The sequence below is a fragment of the Trichosporon asahii genome (assembly GCF_000293215.1).
Source record: "Trichosporon asahii var. asahii CBS 2479 unplaced genomic scaffold scaffold00070, whole genome shotgun sequence".
NCBI lineage: Eukaryota > Fungi > Basidiomycota > Tremellomycetes > Trichosporonales > Trichosporonaceae > Trichosporon > Trichosporon asahii.
This window is the reverse complement of record NW_014040855.1, coordinates 454,927-474,119: the sequence shown is the minus strand read 5'-3', so window position 1 is coordinate 474,119 and position 19,193 is coordinate 454,927. Positions and strand designations below refer to the sequence as shown.

The window sequence follows — 19,193 nt, the reverse complement described above, 5'->3', positions numbered from 1 at the left end:
CACCGCCCCGCCGGTCCCGCGGACACGGAGAGCACGTGGTCGCGCGGTACGCGTGTTGCGACGCCGCCTGCGCCGGCCGAGCCGCAGCGCCCGCGCCTGAACCTGCTTGCGCGTAGCGAGAAGGCCGAGGGCGGTGCGTCGGGAGCCTCGTCGACGAGCAGCGGTGCGTCTCCGTTCGGCGCGGCGCGTCCCGTTGACACGCTGGCGCGCGAGCGCGAGGCAGAGGAGCGCCTCGCGGCGCGCCAGGCGGCGGCGCACAAGCAGCGCGAGGACGCCGAGAAGGCCAAGCAGGCGGCCAAGGAGCGCCGCGAGCGCGAGCACCAGGAGGCGCGTGAGCGCCGCCCCGTCCGCGTCCACCCCTCCCGCCTGCCCCCCAAGGAGCCCAAGGAGGCCAAGGAGGACGAGGACGGCTTCGAGGCCGTCCCCGCCAAGGGAACACGGGCTGCCCCCGCCCACCAGAACAACAACGAAGACAGCGCACCCAAGTCGTCTGGCCTCAAGAAGGAGAACAAGGGCTTCTCCTTTGCTGCGGCTGCTGGCGCCCTCGACGACGAGCTCGCAGAGGACACTGACAAGTTGCACGTGTAGACTTAGCTAGACTGGATGTCATGTTTGGGTTTGGGCCACCGAGCAGCCTACTGCCGCAGCCGCGCACAGCGGCTGAAGCTGGGTGAGGCGAGCTGCACGAAGAGTACGCCGCGAGGCGGCTGAGGCGAGGCGAAGAGGCAGGCAGAGCGAGCAGAGTGGCGAGCGACAGTCAGATAAATGACGGATTCAGGTAGCGTTTGTGAATTGCGAACGAATCCGTCTTATGCTCGAGTTAGTTGCCGCATCTGGTGAGCCACACTCAGACTGATGGGTATCGTGCAATACTTCATACATCTCTGGTTTCATTACATCGTCCGTGCAGGTCGTCCCGTATCTTGTATGGTGTGAGTACGGTGTGTGTACGTGTGTACTTTTAGCTACATCCTCAACCCTTCTCGCCCTCCTCCGCCCTTCAGCTCAGACCAGATCAATAGCGAGGCTCTTGGCAATAGTCGGCCAGTCGATACCCGTCCGATCATGCCCACAGTCAGCCGGCCAAGCAGCGCGCAGCGCATCGAACGCCGCGTCCCCTGGACTGCTCTTGGTCCGTGACGGAATGCCAAACACAGACGTCCATGGCCCGACCCCTTCCTGCCGCGCGACTTTTCGCCGACCTCGAGCACGAGCCTGGCCTGAGGTGCGCCATACACGTTTGCAATCGCCAATTGCCTGAGGTGGTCGAGGAGGACAAAGGCCGGATCGCCCAGGTTCTGGAGCAGGTCACAAACAGCCTGGACCTGGATCATGGTCGCGCGCGCGAGGGGGGACTTGGGTGCGGTGATAGCCACGGACGTGAGTGTGACCGCAGCAATGGTGGCATAGTACCGCATGAACCAGTGTGTCTTTGCCACTTCGGGCATGACGGAGAACAGACTCAGCGACGTCGCAATCATCATGTTGCACCTGCGCAACAGGGCCGAGAACGCAGTCGCCTGGTCTGTGTATGGCCTAAGGATCGAGAGGATGACCGCGCTCATCGCGCTCGCCAGCGCGTGCTGCTGTAATGTCAACGGAGCGTTCTCCGGGTCCACGGCCGGAGCCGTGTTCTCGGGGTTTCCGCCCGCGACCACGCTTGCGCGACACTTGAAGTTGAACGGCATCACGGCCTCGAAGTCGATGAGACGCTCGTAGATCGGCCATACTTCGTCGTGCGGCACCTTGGCGCCGGACATTGTGATTTGGAGAGCCCTGCGCCGTTAGCTTTGCGCTTGTCATGGGGGGTTGGAGCAGCGAGCATAGTGAGCGGGCAGCAATGGGGCCTGAACGAGAACACCGAGCGCCACGAGGCCACGAGGCCACGAGGCCCGACTCATCGGTCCGTGACATCGGCCTCGACGATCGACGACACCGAGCCCCGAGTCATCCAACCCAGACTCGAACGTCACACAAGGAATCAGGAACTCGATCGATTCCTAGATCGAGTTCTGCCACAACTCAAGTTGAGTTGCGACGACAAAACCTGAGCTCGCTTGCGAGGTATTCGGGCGTTTCGGTCGGGACTCGCGACATGTTCCCGACACATTGTGATCCCCGACAACAAGCCCGAACTTGTTAAGTCCGGCGGTAAAGCAGCGCGGCGCCAAAACTCTCGGCCTGGAGAGCCATGTTTCCCCCACTCTGATTCGACACATGTCCGGTCGCGGAGCCAAACCCGCAACCACACCCGCCTTAACGCCCCTCCGGACCGGCGGCAGGGGGCTGCTTACTGCCGCTGCGACCATGCGACCGGCGGCAGTTGTGTTTGCAAGCGAGCCGTTCGTCCCTATGCTTCTTCTAGCCGTGCCAAGCCTCAGAGCTTAGGTCACTGCAGGAAACACGGGCACTTCCATGCACTCTCAAATGGAACGTACATCCGACATTCATGCGAGGAGCCGCCGGATCTTGGGTCGAAGTGGGGGAATGGGGAACGAAGATGCGGTATCACCCGGTATGAATGAGGCGTGGGAGTTGACCTACGCAGCTGGATACGCAGCTGCGCAGCATCGTCACTGCCGCCGGGAGTGGCTCGCTGCCCCGCACCCATAGGACTGGGGTGCAATCCCCAGCTCGCTCATTGAGAGCTCGCCATCATGACGCCCGTGCTCGCCGTTCACCTCGAAGCGCTCTCTGCTCGCTCGCTCTCACTCGCTCTCACAATGTACTCACTCATTAGCCAACTTGGCAAAGCCAAACTTGCACTTGTTGAACTCGCTGTCCTGGGGCATAGGGACGTCGAACTGCTTGAGGGGAAGACCACCGGGGCGTCCCTGGACGTGCGCGAGAATGGCGTCCTCAACGAGGACCTCCCAGAAGACGTTGGGGGCCTCGAGGGATCGTCCGCGATGCAGACCCATGCTCTGCATGATCCGCATCGTCTCGCCAAACACGGGGCTGCACTGCCGCGCGCCCTCCGATGGGTCGCTGTACAGGCTGTAGTTGATGAGGATGTGCAGGCACTGCGCGGCGGCGACCGTGTGGCTCGTCGTCACACGCAGACACTCGCCCGCGAGACGGAAGTAGCGCTCGTGCTGCACTGGCGGGTCGATCTTGGGCGCAAACATACCGCCCATGCCCAGCACGGCGTAGAGCAGCGCTAGGCGGTGCGGGTGCGTCGTGTCCGTCCAGATTGGCGTGGGGGGAGAGTTGTAGAAGCCCTCGAGGAGGCGCGCGAGCTCGTCGTGCGGGACCACGTCGTGCGACCACGCATAGTGGCGCCAGTACATTCCCAGCAGGGTCACCGCCATGTCGCGCGAGGGCAGCTGGTTCACGAGCGTCGCAAAGTTGTTGCCGACTCCGCCGGGCGTAACACCGCCCTCCTCTTCGTGTACCTCGTAGCCGAACCCGTGTCCCGTGCCGTACCGCCCGTCAGCGGAGGGGCGGAGCACCGTCTCACCGTCGCCCTGCTGCTGCCCGCCGCATTCACGGACACGGTGCTGGAGGACGGAGAACCATTCGTCGCCGACAGGGAAGCCGCCGTTCATCTCCTGCTCGAGAGAGGTAGGGAGGCTGCCCGGGGGCGTGTACTCCATGTGCAGCGGCATGTTCATCGGCACGTCGGAGATGGCGAGCGCGTCGAGCCCGCCCGTGGTTCCGCCAAGCTGGGAGTGGTTCTGCGCCGAGAGGTTCTGCGCCGTCAGGAGGTGGCCGTGCCCGTGGTGCACGCCCCCGAGCCAGGAGTGTGAGTGCGAGTGTGAGCTTCCGCTCGCCGAGGACGCCGTGGCGCTTGTCGCACTCGCGGACGAGCCGAGGTCTGAGCCCGAGTCGTCAGCGTCGGGGTCGCGCGGAAGAGCAATGCCATGGTTTCGCAGAGCACCCTCCAGCTGCCGGATTCGGGCCTGCAGCTGTTCAGTCGGCTGAGATGAGATCCTGCCCGTCAGCTTACGCCCGCTGCTAGATCAAGGGATGCTTACAGAGCGTACTTTGGCCGACGTGTGCCATTCGGGCACCGGTCGCCCATACCAACACGGACGCAGTTCGTGCATGGCACTGCGGCGGTTAGCTAACGGGCTCGGACTCGGAAATCGGACAGATAGTCATGTGCCAAGCGCAGATCGCGCAGCACTAGCACTGCTGTCTCTGCATCGGGAGAACTCACCCTGCCTGTTGCACCTCAGCTTCAGTCGTCGGCATTCTGTGTCGTTAGCGTCGATCCAGATGTGCACATGCTCTGAGACTGAGCTGCCGATACGGCAAGTGCTCGGCACGGCTCGCCTCGGCTCGCTATGGCGGCGGCTGACGGCTGTTCCAGCCGGCTCTAAGGCTCTAAAGTGGTCAAGCTACTCACCAGCGCAAGAGGTCCGGACGGCCCCCCTCTTCTTCGGCGGGGGGTTCGGAACCTCGTTCTCCATGTTGTTGGCCGTCATGTATCAAGTGGTAGTGGTGGTGGTGTAGGTCGACGAAGCCGGTGTCGGACTCGTGGCTGATCGAGGTACGAGATACGCAGGTAAGATACGACCACGGAAGTGCGGGGGGCGCCGAGTCAAATGTGCGATGAGGAAAGTTGAGATGGTGGTGTCGGCGCGATAACCGGTTATCACTGGTCGTGTCGTCGTCGCTGTGAGTGCGTCGTCGTCAAGTTCGTGCAAAGAAGTATGCAGTGATGTGATGTGCAGAGGCGAGGGGCGCGGGGGGCGAGAACAAAGTACGACTAATAACAGATATGGTGAAGACCAGGCGGCAAGGCGGTCGTGGGTTGCGGCTGAGTCGCAGCTGAGCGGCACGAGCGGATCATATCAGCTGCCAGGTGCTGACTGCTGCTGGCCGGTCAGGTCCAGGGCTTCAGCGGCAGTAGGTGGATGTACGCTGAGTGATTGCCCGGCGGCTCCTTGGCTTCGCTGTCGGGTGCTGGCTGACTCGCTCATGGCTGTTCCTGTCGCTGCTCATCGCTGTCTCCTCTCCTGTCGTGCCGTGCTGTGCTGCCGCTGCCCTTGCCGCTTTGGTGCTCGGTGGGATCTCGCGACGCCCTTCCAGGTGATGTGGCCCCTCACGTCCCCTCACTGTCCCTCGTTCGTCCCTCGATTCTGTCGTTGAAAAGCATCTCGGCGGACGAACCGCGGCCAATCAATGCAACGTCAGGTTCCTTGCGTGTGCTGCCCTCGTTGTGCCCGGCTTCCATCAACCTGTCCTGTGCCTGCAGCTCTAGCTTTCCTGAAGGCCTGCTCTCCCCTGCGCCGCTCCGGCCCTTGCTCCGCCCCTACCTCCACTCGGGCACTCAGGCCTGCGAAAGCCGACCCGCCAACCTGGTTGTGTGCCAGGCGGGGCGGCGGGCGCCTCACGTCATCGCCATCGAGCAGACCGATCGTCTGCGTCTGTTACGCTGAAGCATTTCTGTAAAAAAAGTCTGAAAAAACCAAAACCAAAACACTTCGCCCTCCGATCTCCCTTGCACCCACCCCACTCTCCAAAACCTTGTGCAGACCGCTGGCGTGCGGGGCTCGTGCCTTGCAAGCACCTGGCTGACGGGATCAGCCGGATCTCCAGCTGATTGCACCAGTGTCAGCCTTGACGCCTCGTCGCTGGCCGGGCCTTCTGCAACCAATACAGGTCTGTCGGGCATTTCTCCTGCTCTTTCGTCAGGGCCACACGGCTGTCGAAAGCGAGTAGAGAAGGGTAGCAGGATCCGGTGGACAGCGTGATCAGGTGGTTTTCGAAAAGCTCTGTCCCGACGCCCGACGGGCGAGCAGAGCTTGGATGAGAGACCAGTGGTTCCACGAGAAGTAATACTGGTAGCGGACAGTTGTGTTGAGTAACAGGCTTAGACACTTACGGCAACTGTGCCCTCGCAGCCCTTCGGTGCCCCCACTCCTCAGAGCGAGAGAGCGTTTCACGGGGCATGCGCAGTAGCAGAGGTGCAGATCCCAGCCAGCCTCATGGTTGTGGGAGTCTGTTGGGCTTCCGATCGCTCGGTCCGATGCGTCTCGGGCCAGGAAAACTCGCTCCGCATTTGCCGACCTGTCACCCACCTCACACCATCCACAGCACAGACTTTTTCTATTTCTACCACGCACAACAGCCAAGGACCGTGCGTTGCTGACAGGGCGCTTCACGTGGTTCGGTCACGGAAACCAGCATGCAGGAGTCTGGCGCAGAGAGCGAGACAAGGTGCAATGAAAGTCAAAGTAATGCGCCGAGGAGCGAGTCAAAACCCACAGAGCAAGCCAACCGAAGGCGTCGAATAGTCGCGAGCTCGACCGATATCCCGGCTTATTCGGCTCAGCACTGGCGACGCTGGGGGCCTGTGGGGGTGCTGCAGAGCTTCGTGGAGCGGGAGGCCGAGAGCCGCGAGTAGCAACGCAAGACCTGCTCGAAAGTGTCAGGGGTACTACCCCGCACTCAGGCCCCATTGTGATTGGCACGGCAGTAAACCCTGTTGCGACCCTTCAGTCATATGTCGTGCCAAGAGAATGACACAGAGCTCTGCGAGCGAGGCAGCGAGCAAGCCCCTGGACGTTATACGCCATTGCGCGACGTTCTAACGCGCGGTTTGAATCCGTTGTCAGACGGGAGTCTCACCCAGCGTGGCTGACTCTCCGTTCTGAATGTCTTTCGGCAACGATCGTGTCCGGAGCGACTGTGCCCCACCGTTTCTCATCAGTCCGCAGGCCATCTCCCACTACTTGTCGCAGATCTACATTCACCGCGTACCTTCTCAGCTGCTTGGGGAAGCGCGGCTATTGCGAGATGACCGTGACATTCGAGCGCGTGATCACGCGGGGCAGCGGGGTGCTCGAGGTCGGTGTGGGGCATCAGCGATTGAGCAAACCAGGGCCGGCGGAGCAAACCCCGCCGCTAAATCAGATTACCCAACTCTATCCCCTCCACCAGACAAGTGGACCTCGGCAAGCCTTCGTCATGCCAAATGCTTTGCGGTAATGAACAAATGCAAATCCAGGACCTCAGGAGGCACGGCACACGCTACGGGGTCTGTCGGTCTACGGTCCGGATATCTAGCTCCCGCTGCGCCGCGTGTGCTTGTTCTGGCCGAGGGATGAGGGAAGGCATAGCGGGAGACGCCATATTGGTGTTGACGCAAGAGGTGAGACGTGGCACGGCACACGTTTCGAATGCATGTCCGTCGTATAGCGTCGGTCAGAGGAGGAGGAGAGTGGGGGAGCTTTAGTCAGCTCGAGCCAGAAAGAGCGACGGGTCGGAGCAGGGAGCACCTCTGGAAGCGATTCACGAGGCACACACACAGGGTTTCGCCCAGTCGTAATGAATGTGAATGCGCGGCTCGTGGTCGGCCGACCCGTCGCACCTCGTAGCTCTCGGGTGGGTCTCTCTCGGGCATTGACTCTCGGGTTCAAACCTCTCGGGCGCTGTGCCCTCGGACACAGCATCGGGGCAGCGCATCGGAGCCGTCGGACAGGAGGACATTGGCACGCAGCAGGTACCCGCGTGCAAGTTGCATTCCTCACCCCCTTCGTCCATGCTTCATTACCCTCATCTCCTTTCGGCTGGGTTGTGATCGAGAGCTTGACAACGTTGCGTTGCGACTAATGGCGACTGAGGCGACTGGGTGCCATTTGGGGACGGTTTGGGGCGCAGTGTCGGCAGAGCAAACAGTTGGGGAACATCTAAGCATGTGCTCGAACGTTTGTGGCTCGCTTCGCTCGGACCGGACGTCGACAATGCATATGGCCGCACCGGCGTTGGCTGAGGAGACGATGCTGACACAGACATTGATGAAGACGGATCCGTTGGCGCAACAAACAGCCAGCGAAACGCATGCTGTGCGGCTGCTCGCCTTTGATTATCTCGTCAAACAGGTTCATCTTTCTTCTCTTTGCCTCCTTGCACTCAGTTATGCCATGCATCGTACATGCAGGCATTCCGCTGATGGGCAGGTGCGGCATGCCAAAACTGTCGATCCATGCGCAGCGATTCCAGAACGGTTTAGGTAACCGGAAATAATGACAGCAGGATCATCGCGGCATGTGGGCGACCAAAAAGCTCGACGATAAGATATCGATAGCGGCACTGGCATCGACGCCCTCTCCGTGCACGTATCGATGCGCCGGTGCCGCTATCAGCTGCGAGGGCCCCGGGGTTTCCGGGCTTTGCTCGGCGTGCACAGATACTGGAGAGCTGCGGGGCATACACCGGGGCCAGCGTATCGAAGCGTCTGGACTCCGGTGTCGGACCGCCGTGGATGGAGGAATTGCAGCATTTTGGCTGGCCTGGCTTGCCTGGCTGGCTGGACGGCCGCGGCGCCGCGTACCTGTGCCTTTTGGCTGGGTATGGGTTTCGGCGTATGCGGGGAATTACATCACATACCTACGCCGTCTTCTTTTGCTCTTTTCGCCTGTCGCAGCACGGAAGGCCAGGAATGACAGAGAGGCCGCTGCTTATCGCAACCATGCATGCGGGGTGATAAGGGGAGAGGAAGAGGCTGGAAGAAAAGGAGAACGGAGACGGGAGCGAAGTGGCTCCGCAGGCACTGGCAGCCACCACCGCCGTCGGCTCGGGCCTGAGGATGGCGTTGGAGGCCCGAGTCGTACTCTTACGACGGACACGGGTCTGTCTTAGCCGTATGCATGAGCCTTGTAACGTGCTCGCATCACTTAACAATACTTGGCGTTCGCAGAGACTCTCGTCTCCACGACTGACTTGCTGAATTTGATAGCCTCCCATCTCTTGGAGTACGCGTGAGTTCCGCAGACGACGTACCAGGATCGTACTCCTCTTCCCGATGTTCCTGGTTGAATGCGAGCACACGAGCAAGAGGGCAGTCGGCGTCGGCAATGCGCAGGCACGTCGACGAGCAACGCCGTCCAACGGCGTTGACGGACAGTTGCCTCGTGACGAGGCCCTTGAGCAACCAGTGAGAATGGAGAGCAGCAAGCGAGAGCAAACCCTTGCATCATTGATACTAGCATATCGGGCAACTATAATACAACATTGTGAGCCTTGGCAATGATCTCATGCAGATCGCCATCGACCTTGTTCTTCTCGCCGCAAACCTCGCACGGCGCCGCCCTCCCCTCCCTAATAAAGGTCACATCCTCCTCTCTCTTCCCATACTTCTCCTCGAGCTCCTGGAGCCTCCTGGCTCTCCGATACCGAGCACTGGCCGCCTGGGCCCTCTGCACTCGGTCCAGGCACACCTCCCTCCTCACCGTCGCCGTCCGCTCCGCCTCCCTCGCTGCGAGCAGTTGCGCGTGCTGCTCGAGAAATGTGTCCAGAGAAGCCAACTCGGGGTGCTGAGCCCGGAACCCCCTCGCCATACCCGCAATAGCGACGCTGTCGAGCCTCTCGGCATCACGCTGCGCATCCTCCGCATACGCGTCGACCTCGTGATGCCGCTGCAGGAGCTGTTTCTGCCGCTCGGCACTCTTTCCCTTATACGCGCGCACGTCGCGCAGCGCCTTCTCCCGCTTCTCGCGCCAGTGGTCCGCCTCACTCTCCAGTCCCGCTAGCGCGGCGCCAATCGCCGGCTCCAACTCGGTCACGGCGCGGAGGTAGTCGTCCCTTGCCGCTAGGAGGGCGGCGCGGGCATACCGCGTCGCAGCGTCTTCGGCTACTTCTGCTGCATTCAGATCGGCGTGCGCGCGCTCCAGATCGCCAGGGTCGAATTCGCCCGGCGTCAGGTCGCCGTACTCTGGCGCATTCTCGGGTCGGGCCAGGAGAGCGTGAACCCGCTCCACGGTGGAGTGTGGCACGGAGCCAATGAACTCCCACGATTGCGGGTTCGGCGCTGTCTCGGGGAAGGCTTCGTCCTGGGGTATGCCCATGCGCGTTGCCACGATCGCGTCGGCGAGGTCAGGTTCCTCGACCGTCGGAGTGTAGAACATTCTGTTCCGCGTGCCCAGGCCTCCGCACATGGGGATGCAGGGCTTGCGCTCTCCCCACCTGCGTTGCGACCAGACGGGCGGGGTCGGGGTATAACCCCCGTGACTTAGGTTGTGGACCGTGAAGCTTTCCAGTGTCGGAGGCAGCATGCGGCGGATCCGCGCGGTGGGGTCGTCTCGGGCCGCGCGCCAGCTCACTGGCACACGCAACACTTGTTCTCGCGTGACCTGTGCTACGCGCCTGGCGATGCTCCGGCGGAAGTGCGCCGCCACGTCGAACCGACTGGGGATGGTGAGGCACGCATGTCTCGGCTGCATGAAGGCGGGCGACTCGAACGCCGCTCGGAGGCGGTACAGCTGCCTCTGCTGCAGGACGCGACTGGAGAAGGCAACCTTCTGAACGCTGGAGAAGATGACCGGCCCGTCATAGGCGTCCCAGTACTCCCACGCTGCGCGGCGGGAGCGCTCGGCCGCCTGGTTCAGGCGCTGCCTGTATGTTCGGGCCCCGCCGGGGGGACACAGGTTTGGGTCCATCGTCTCGACAGCGTAGACCAGATCCGAGGCGAACTCCCACCCCGGGATTTGCACGAAGGTGATAGACTCGGTGTGCCTGAAGAGCTCGAGGCGCCGCTCCCACGTGCACGAGGCGGAGGCGGCCTGGATCTCGGCGAACGGAGGCGCGAGCTCGTCATCCGTCTCGGCGTCGAGGGAGGCTTCGACGCCGCCGGCGTACATGATGTCGTCGTCCGTGTCTTCGAAGAATTCCTCCTCAGAGTCCGAGTCCGAGGCGACAAAGGAGGCGTCCGAATCCTCGTCGGAGTCGTCATCGTCCTCGGCGGCGGCTGCGGGTGGTGCGGCGTTCCCGGCAAGCGGCTGGGTGGCGACGGCGGGTGAAGCACCGTTCGCCGTCGCATTCTCGCCACCGGCGCCCATCGCTCGCTCCTCTGCCTCATACTCATCAAAGATGTCTGGAAACTTGTCCCTCAGCGCCCGCGCCTCCTCCTTGAATGCTTGCCTCGATCCGGGCTTTCGGCCGGCGTGGAGCTCGGCGCGGCGCGGGAGCCCGAGGAACAGCTTGTCGACATTGGCGCGCGTTATCACGAGGCGCCGATACAGCTGAGACGCGGTTGATATCCCTCGACAGCCGGGTCAGATTGGCGACGGTGCCGGGCGAGGCGAATGACGCGACGAGGGTCACGAGCTCGAAGGGGAACGGCCGGTCGCTCCTCATCACTGCGGGGCTGCGGTGAGGGATGGAGCGGAGGGGAACGTTAGATCGCCCGGAGGTCAGTATTTATAGTCGGGGGTGGACATGGCCGGTGGAGGTCAGTTAGTTCCGCAAATAAGTTGTTGACACCTAGGCACGCATGTACGTCACGGATACCCCGTGACGCCGTCAGTAGTAGGGAGCTCACTGGAAATGGGGACCGAGGCCGACTATTGACAAAAAAGGTGATTACATGCACTGTATCGGGTCGTTGCATGCTCCCGCTAGACTCGGTAGCTCCATGCACGCTCGAGGAGCTCGTTCAGGTCGCGATCGACGACATTACCGCCGCCGCACACGGCGCAGGGCTCAGCCTCGTCGAACTCTCGGAACGTGACGCGCGTGGTAGGATCGGGGGCCGGCAAGGCAGCAAACCTCTTCCTAGCATTCTCCTTTCTGCTCTCCCTAGCGCGGAGCTGCTCTGTGGACAGCTGTGACTGGGCTCTGTCACGGGTAGCTTTGTGATTGGTAGTCTTCTGCTTGATGTACTGCTCGCGAGGAACCTTTATCCCAGCCCTGGCCCAGAGGCCGCGAATCTCCGCTCCTGCCTTGCCAACGCCTTTGGCCGCGTTCTCGGCGAGTTGCATCTGCTGTTGCAGAGCGTTCATCTCCTGTCGCGTTCCCCCACTGCGCGCTTCCTCCCATTTCCTGCGAGCTTCGGCTGCCGCAGCTTGCAGCTCTGCCTGCCGGGCTGGTAGTTCGGGCACCTTCGCCTTGAGTGTATCCTCATACTGCTGAGCGGCAGCGACTTCCCTCTGCCTGAGGGCCAACCCGGCATCCTCGAGCGCACGCTTAGCTCTAGCGACGGCAGCGGCAGCCTCGGGGTTCTCATCCTCGGGTATGAACGGGAAGTAGCCGTCGTCGATGGCCGTGAGCTTGGCGTTGTATGCGTCACTCTTGATTTTCTTTCGAACTTCGTCGATCGTTTTCAGAGGGAACTTGCCGATGAACTCCCAGCTGCACTTAGAGCTAGTTCTGTTCACAGCCCACGAGATGGCGGGTGCGAGCTCATCCGTCTTGGTGCGCGGACCGCGGTTGTAAAACACCTTATGCGTCACGGGTGAATCTGAGCGGAACGGTATCGGAACGCCGTAACCAGCGTCTGTCGTACCCTGTCTTGCGTGCAACTCATAGGCGACACCGACATCGCGAAGGTCATGAACAGAGAAGGTCTTGATGCTGGGGGGCAGATAGCAGGTCAAAGCTGACGAGGGGTCGCTTGTCACGACACTCCAGGATTCCATAAGCTCGTTGCCAAAATCGTTGATGATCTGTTCGTCGATGTTGTTGACGTTTCGCTTGATCATACGCCGGAAGAACTCGGGAAGGTCGCGGCCATTCGGCATCGTGATACAGGCGTGCGTAGGTCGGCCGAATCTCGACGAGCGAACTAGACGTGGAATCATATGCACCGTCTCGGACTGGTAGAAGTTCACCGATGCCCAGTCGGTGACGTACCGGATCACGCGCGAGGAGAAAGACAGATGCGTGAGCGACGGGAAAAGCGGAGTTGGCGGTTCCTCGTCCTCCCCGTCGTTAAACTCGTCGTCGGAGTCGAAGCACTCTGGCAAGCCCAAGTGGTCCATCAGGTCAGTGAGGAATGACTCGCTCGGCACATGGGCGAAAGTAACCCTTCGGACGTGTTTGAACAGCTCCTTCCTGCGTTCCCAAGTGACAGCATCGGTTTCCTTCTTGATCGTGTCCAGGTCCGGGATGAGCTCGTCGTCTGTCTCGGGGTCCGACTCCTCATAGTCGAACGATTGCCATCCTCTGCCATCCAGGTAGAGATCATCACCCTGGGCCCAGATATCCGCAAACTTCTCCCTCATTTCTTCAATCTCCTTGTCGAACTCGGCCTTAGTAATGCGGAAGTTTTTGGCGTTTGCCTTGCGGGGAAGACCGAGAAAGAGCCTGTCGGCGTTCGCGCGGGTGATGACGATGTTGCGGTAAAGGAGGGGCGTAACGGCGTCGTTGACCGCCTTGGACGTTCGGCACAGTGCAGCCTGCGCACTGGGACTCGTGTCCGAGGCCACGAGCGTGATGAGCTCGAGCGGCCACTGCCTTTTGACCGACATGGTAGCGAGGTCGGTCTCTTGTGGGGAAAGAGAGAATGACGAAGTGTGCAAGACCAACCTAAGGCTGAGTTATTTACGCTTGTTAGTTTCCGCGGTGGAGGTTCGCCACCTGTCGTCATTGGACCGCCGGGCGTGCAGCGTCCTCGCGCCCTCCGCCCTTCGCCAAGAAACACGTCAAATGCATCAAATGATTCTGTTGTACAAGACCGAGCAGTTGTAGCCAGGGACAATGGTCTCCTCCGCGCGGACGCCTCTCTTGATGAGCTTTCCGTTGAGGTCATACGCATCCGCCTTGGTCTGGTGGAGCTGGAGACGGGTGAAGTGGATCGGCTTCTGCTTGAGACCGCCGGGCGAGTCCTTCGTGTCAATCTGCTCTGTTCGACTGGCGACGAGCGTGTCCATAGCGTGAGGGATCAGACTCGGGAGATGCGTCGGCGTCGCGATCGAGGATCGCTTACCGGTGCCGAGCTGGTAGTCGACTGAGGGTCAGCTACGGGAACGCCAGCTAGCCGCCAGAAAGACTTACTGTTACCTCCCCAGACGAGGACGTCCTTGCCAAACATGTTTTGCTTCTTACCCTTGGGGTCGGCAGACTGGAGCGTGTCGAGGACGGCAAAGGCGTGCGTGTTCATCGAGGGCGAGACGGAGATGGACGTAATCTGGAGCGGGACGAGTTCCTGCGTTGCCTCCGAGTACTCCTGGAGGCCGCTCAGACTGTCGTCAGTTATGTAGAACGCGCGTACAGCCAACTCACGTCTTGATTTTGGCGGGCTCGTAGCAAGCCGAGGACCACATGCCGGTTCCGAGCGTTCCGTTCTGGCCGTTACCGCACGAGAGGACGTCGACGAGCTTCTTGTTGCCGTCCTCGCGCTCGATCGTGAAGAATGTCGTCGCACCGCCCGCCGAGACGTTCGAGCACGAGATGCGAGTGCCAGCCGGGTACGCCTTGCCGATTGCGATCTCAACGGGGGTGGGGATCGTAGCGACAGTGGTGCGGTTTCCGAGGCCGATCTGGCCATAATCATTGGCGCCAAAGCCGAGCACTTTGCCGTCGGCGGTGCGGACGAAAGACGAGCGGTCAGAAGCGGCAATCTGCGCGATGCGGATACCGCTGAGGGCGGGGATCTCAGTGAGCTTGGTCTCGAAGCGCGGGTCGGAGGCGGGCGGGAGCGTGGGGCCGTCACGGACGGCCTCGGCCATGGTAGCGGGGACGGGGAAGGTTTGGCGGGTGCCGAGCTGGCGGTGCGAGTTCGCGGCCGGGTTCAGCGGAAGCGAGAATGTACGTCCCTTGTTCGTGAGCGCGAGCAGGTGGTTGGAGCCGACAGAGATGCTCGTCCACTTCTCGCCCCAGCCGAGGCGGACGTTGGGCTGCAGCTCGACATAGTCGACGCCCGGGTCGCGCGACGCAAGCCGCTTCCAGTACGCGCGGGACGGGACGTTGCCCTCCTGGAACGAGCGGTCGGCGGAGACGGCGTACAACCGTCCGCGCTTCGAGAGGGCGAACAACTTGCCCGGAGCGGCCGCCACTTCGGCCAGATCCTGGTAGGTTAGCACAGTTGCAGTACTCTTACGCCTACCCTTCCGCTGAGACTCTTGCCGACGTCGCCTGACGGGTCATAGTCCGTTCCCCACATCCAGAGGTCACCTCGAGCATCAATGGCCGCGCCGTACTTCTCCTGAATGACCAGATGACGCAATGCCGTTGCGCCAAGCTGAGGCAGGGGCGTGGGGTTCTTGAGCGTCTTCTTGTCGCTGGTGGGGAGGAGGGTGAGGTACTCGTTCGTTCCCCAGCCAAGCGGCGTGATCGTACTGGGAACTCCGCTGGGCGAGATGTGGATCGCTTCCGGGAGAAGAGTCGTCGGGGTCGGGAAGGGCGAGTCGTCGAGACGGATAGGGTTGAGGAGCTGCTGCTTGCTGTTGTGCAGGGTGTACGCGGCATAGCCGAGCACGGCGCCCGCGGCGAGCGGGGCAGCCCTTGCTCCGATGCGCAACAAGGTAGCCATTGCGGGATGGGCGATGGCAGAAGACCGTGGCTTGGTGATGGGTCACTTGATGCTGTAGTCGATGGCTCGGCGCTGGCCAGACCCGGAAGAGACTCTCATGCATCATTGTCGATTTGGGCCCCGCGTCATTGGTCCTCCTCCCTCCCACGTGGCAAAGGTGGGATTAAAGCCACGAAACGGCGAGGAAACAAAATATCTCCGTTCCGCCTGGGCGCGGCTCGTCCAACCACTGCGTCGCAATATCACTGCCTGGGTGCTGCCTGCTAGCCTGCTCCTCGTCGCTCGAACTCGTTTCGCCGTTGTCGTCGATCCAAGTCCGTCCCACACCCCCTCCTAAAACACTACACGATGTCGGCCCTCCGCTCCGCCTTCTCCGCGGCCCGCGCCGCCACCCGCCGCAATGTCTCGACCTCGGCCGTCGTCCGGTCAGACGCCATCATGATGGTGTGTATCCAAGCTCCAGCAACACCGACAAACCCATCGCCGCGCCGAGCCCAATCGACACTCCGATGCCGAATCACGACGCTATAGGCTCCGGCGATGGGGAATAGCTTCTGTAACGGGGATGGCCTAGCTAACACCACAGCACCAGGACTCGAAGCACAACAACGCCTCGATCCGCTTCGAGTGGACGCCGGAGAGCCTCGAGCAGATCAAGACGGTCGTCGCCCGCTACCCTCCCCAGTACAAGAAGGCTGCGGTCATGCCCGTGCTCGACATTGCGCAGCGCCAGAACGGCGGCTGGGTCTCGCTCTCGGCCATGAACGAGGTCGCGCGTACCCTCGAGATGCCCCCTATGCGTGTTTACGAGGTGAGTTTGGCTCTCGTCATGCTACTCCGCCCTTTCAGTTCTGCCGGATCATGCCGCGGTGCTCAATCGACTTGTGTTCGCGAATGGAATGGAGAAGCTATCTGGTGAAGATTAAGCTGACGCCCAGGTCGCCTCGTTCTACACCATGTACAACCGTGAGCCCGTTGCGCCCAACTTTGTCCAGCTCTGCACCACCACCCCCTGCCAGCTCGGAGGATGCGGCTCGAACAAGATCCTCGAGGCTATTGAGAAGCACCTCGGCGTCACCCCTGGCCACACCACCCCCGACGGCAAGTTCACCTTCATCGAGGTCGAGTGCCTCGGCGCTTGCTCCAACGCCCCTAGTGAGTATCCACCGTCGAATTGGGGTATTTGCTTCTTGGCAGCCTCTGTCTACTTCAGTGCAGCGTACCTGTCCTATGCGCGCGCTCGAGGCTCGCTTTGCCCGTGTCCGAGAAACAGCTCCGGGTCGCCCCCAGTCGACAGCTGCACTTGTGCCAGCGCTTAAGCTAACATCCAGTGATGCAGATCAACGACGACTACTACGAGGACCTCACCCCCGAGACGGCCGTCAAGGTCCTCGAGGCGCTCGGCAGGGGCGAGAAGCCCAAGGCCGGCCCCCAGTCCGGAAGGCATACCTCGGAGAACTCGGCCGGCCTCACGACGCTCACGACTCCCCCGTACGGCCCCGGCGACTTCTGCCAGCCCGAGTTCAAGTAGACCAATATAAAAACATTTATGCATGGGGGAGAGTCACTGTATTGCAAACAGGACAAGCGGGCTTTGGCGGGCTTTTGTGATACATCTTGGAGGTATGGGTTGGGTTACAACATTGCGAAGTAGGGATACAGGGGGCTAGATATGAAGATGGGGGGCTAGGGGTTGTGTTGGTGGTACGTCATGACGTTCTCGAAACGCAGTGCCTCGCACGCGATCTCGTACTCGAGCTCTTCCTCCGTAAACGCCATGGGCGGGGCTGAAGGCGGGTCCTGCGGCGCGAGCTGGCCCCACAGCTCTCGATCAAGGATCTCGTCAATCTCAACTTCGAGCAGTTCGATGGGCACGCTCTGTCTCTCCTGGACGAGCCTCACGTCCGTATCCGTGTCCGCGTCCTGGCTCTCGCCCCGGCTGCGCGGCCAGATCCGCCAGTGCTTCCACATCCACTTCTTGACCGTGAGATCGTCGTACGTCAGCGGTCCTGCCGTCACATCTTCCTCGGGCGGCAGGTCCGTGAACAGCGTGCGCGCATTGAAGACCATGGGGAGATACGTTCCCGTCTCGACGCGGTCCGCGACCTCGGGCTCGCCCTCGAGCATCTCCTCGATGCTGTCGTACGCCTGCATGAAGCGGAAGGCGGCCGCGGGACCGACTTTCGCGATCCGGGGCGAGGCGTCTGTGCCCAGCAACACGCAGAAGTCGAGGAAGCGCTCGAAGGACCAGCCTAGCTTTGTCCGCAGGCCCGCCGAGTCGATGTGCGAGAGCGGTTGGCCCGAGTTGGCCAGATTGCGCAGAAGAGGGACCTGACATCAGTTTGGAGGACTCGTCATGGCAACTCACTCCGTAGACCACGACGTCTGAGTCCTCGCTGCCAACGAAATCGGCCTGCCCTCGCTGAACGAGGGCTGATGCGAGACCTTCTGCCTCGTATGGAATGTTGGCGATGACGATGGGCACGCCCATGACGCGCAAGAGCTCACGACACGCAGCATGGTCCTTCTCCTGGGGCACATTGAGTGAGCCGACATAAGTCTCGCGCACAGTCGCCGCTCGCTTGATCATGCTGTCGAGCACCTGGCGAGCCAGATCCACGGCGTCGCCTGGGCTGATTGGTGCGTCACCCGAGTCGAAGAGCAAGCTGTATAGTTCCAGCTCATCGAGCGATAGGGCCTCCTGCCTTGGCGTCTCGACATACTCTGTAGATGGCTCGATGGACAACAGTCGTCGGTCCGTCGCATCGAGATCGGCGGTCTCAGGCTCGCCACCTGGGCTGTCGTCCTCGATCACGGCGTCCTCGAGGATATCGCCGGATTCATCTTCCTCCGTCGCCGTTGCTGCGTCCTCGGCTGCAGACAGAGCGCGGTCCTCAGCTTCGTCGGCCGTTTCGATGTCGGCGGCAATTGAGGACGACGCAACGGGCTGCTGTTCTGTAGCAGCGACTGTTTCTGCTTCCTCGACAGCCGGAACAGCATCCGAGGCTACTTCTTCTCCGTCGGAAGCAAGTGGTTCGGGTTCTTCGGTGTCTTCCTCCGGCGATCCTCGGGACGCACGTGTCATCTCGTCCACGCATTCCTCGTACAGCCTCCGCAGAGATGCGGTGTGTGATGCAAACAACGACACATAGAGGATGTTCGTGACAACATCGTCATTGGCGAGGTCGAGGGGCGCCGCGAACGCATTGCGTTGTTGGTCGTGTAGAATGGGCGGCGTCGGTGCGAGAAGGGTCTTCCCCCAGATTTGCGACACTGGCTCAAGGAACAGATGTGTGTACTGCAACTCATCACGCAGTCTCGATAAGCGTATCGCACGTCTATCTTCGTGAAGCTTGCGTGCGAGTACTCTTGCCCGACTGGCTTGCCGTTTGCGGGCCTGATGTCAGCTCGTCAGTGGTTCTCGAAGCTCGAGCCTATTCCAAAAGATTGCGGGGTGACTCACCTCTGGCGCTTTCCACTCTCGCACCCCGCGTTCGTCCCAGACTGCTATCGGCTGGATACCGCTGCGCTTCATATCGGCCAGAAGTCTGTTATCAGCTGTCACTCAAGCAACGCAGCTGCTCACCCGTGCCATCCGAGAAGTGCGGCTTTGCCATTGTACCTTCCCTGCCGATCGGCAATGTGGAAGCGGTTCGTGATCAACGTTGCGTCACTGCTATCAGCTTAGGAAGTTGGGGCGCGTCAGCTTACAGGGCTATCCGTTTACCCCGTATACTAGGCGTGTCCCACCTCGAGGGAAGGATGGTAATGATCTCGGGACTGGACGGTTAGCGACTAGTGTGACAGGCATGACAGGCGATCGGTCTGATTCGTATAATCTGTGACGCTTACTGGTGTTTTGAGATCCAGCCCACGAGGTCCTTGACACCCATGGCGAGGCGGGTGCGAACATTGGTAATAGGCTAGCAAAGCCTAGGTCGATGGCGACGGATGGGTCAGAGATAAGAGCGAGTGCACGTTGAAGGACGGCAGC

At 61.4% G+C, this 19,193-nt stretch overlaps 6 protein-coding genes across 6 annotated transcripts; 1 reads left to right on the top strand and 5 right to left on the bottom strand.

Moving 5' to 3' along the window:
* Window positions 1–1,005: 1,005 nt before the first annotated feature.
* Window positions 1,006–4,024, bottom strand: A1Q1_04016 (uncharacterized protein; the record flags this gene model as incomplete). Its single annotated transcript, XM_014322393.1, has 5 exons — window positions 1,006–1,123; window positions 1,174–1,776; window positions 2,439–2,615; window positions 2,734–3,933; window positions 3,978–4,024. The coding sequence occupies 5 exons, from the start codon at window positions 4,022–4,024 to the stop codon at window positions 1,006–1,008; spliced, it is 2,145 nt and encodes a 714-aa protein (XP_014177868.1).
* Window positions 4,025–8,951: 4,927 nt separating this feature from the next.
* Window positions 8,952–11,085, bottom strand: A1Q1_04015 (uncharacterized protein; the record flags this gene model as incomplete). Its single annotated transcript, XM_014322392.1, has 2 exons — window positions 8,952–10,928; window positions 10,978–11,085. 2 exons carry the CDS (start codon window positions 11,083–11,085, stop codon window positions 8,952–8,954), a joined length of 2,085 nt encoding a protein of 694 aa, XP_014177867.1.
* A 260-nt stretch (window positions 11,086–11,345) lies between these two features.
* A1Q1_04014 (uncharacterized protein) lies at window positions 11,346–13,196 on the bottom strand (the record flags this gene model as incomplete). The annotated part of the gene is made up of 1 exon (XM_014322391.1): window positions 11,346–13,196. The coding sequence occupies one exon, from the start codon at window positions 13,194–13,196 to the stop codon at window positions 11,346–11,348; it is 1,851 nt and encodes a 616-aa protein (XP_014177866.1).
* A 183-nt stretch (window positions 13,197–13,379) lies between these two features.
* A1Q1_04013 (uncharacterized protein) lies at window positions 13,380–15,199 on the bottom strand (the record flags this gene model as incomplete). Its single annotated transcript, XM_014322390.1, has 4 exons — window positions 13,380–13,675; window positions 13,723–13,904; window positions 13,951–14,735; window positions 14,798–15,199. The coding sequence occupies 4 exons, from the start codon at window positions 15,197–15,199 to the stop codon at window positions 13,380–13,382; spliced, it is 1,665 nt and encodes a 554-aa protein (XP_014177865.1).
* A 348-nt stretch (window positions 15,200–15,547) lies between these two features.
* A1Q1_04012 (uncharacterized protein) lies at window positions 15,548–16,730 on the top strand (the record flags this gene model as incomplete). The annotated part of the gene is made up of 4 exons (XM_014322389.1): window positions 15,548–15,643; window positions 15,792–16,010; window positions 16,138–16,354; window positions 16,531–16,730. 4 exons carry the CDS (start codon window positions 15,548–15,550, stop codon window positions 16,728–16,730), a joined length of 732 nt encoding a protein of 243 aa, XP_014177864.1.
* A 155-nt stretch (window positions 16,731–16,885) lies between these two features.
* Window positions 16,886–19,092, bottom strand: A1Q1_04011 (5' flap endonuclease; the record flags this gene model as incomplete). Its single annotated transcript, XM_014322388.1, has 6 exons — window positions 16,886–17,530; window positions 17,568–18,596; window positions 18,663–18,747; window positions 18,786–18,872; window positions 18,911–18,979; window positions 19,052–19,092. 6 exons carry the CDS (start codon window positions 19,090–19,092, stop codon window positions 16,886–16,888), a joined length of 1,956 nt encoding a protein of 651 aa, XP_014177863.1.
* Between the last annotated feature and the right edge of the window lie 101 nt (window positions 19,093–19,193).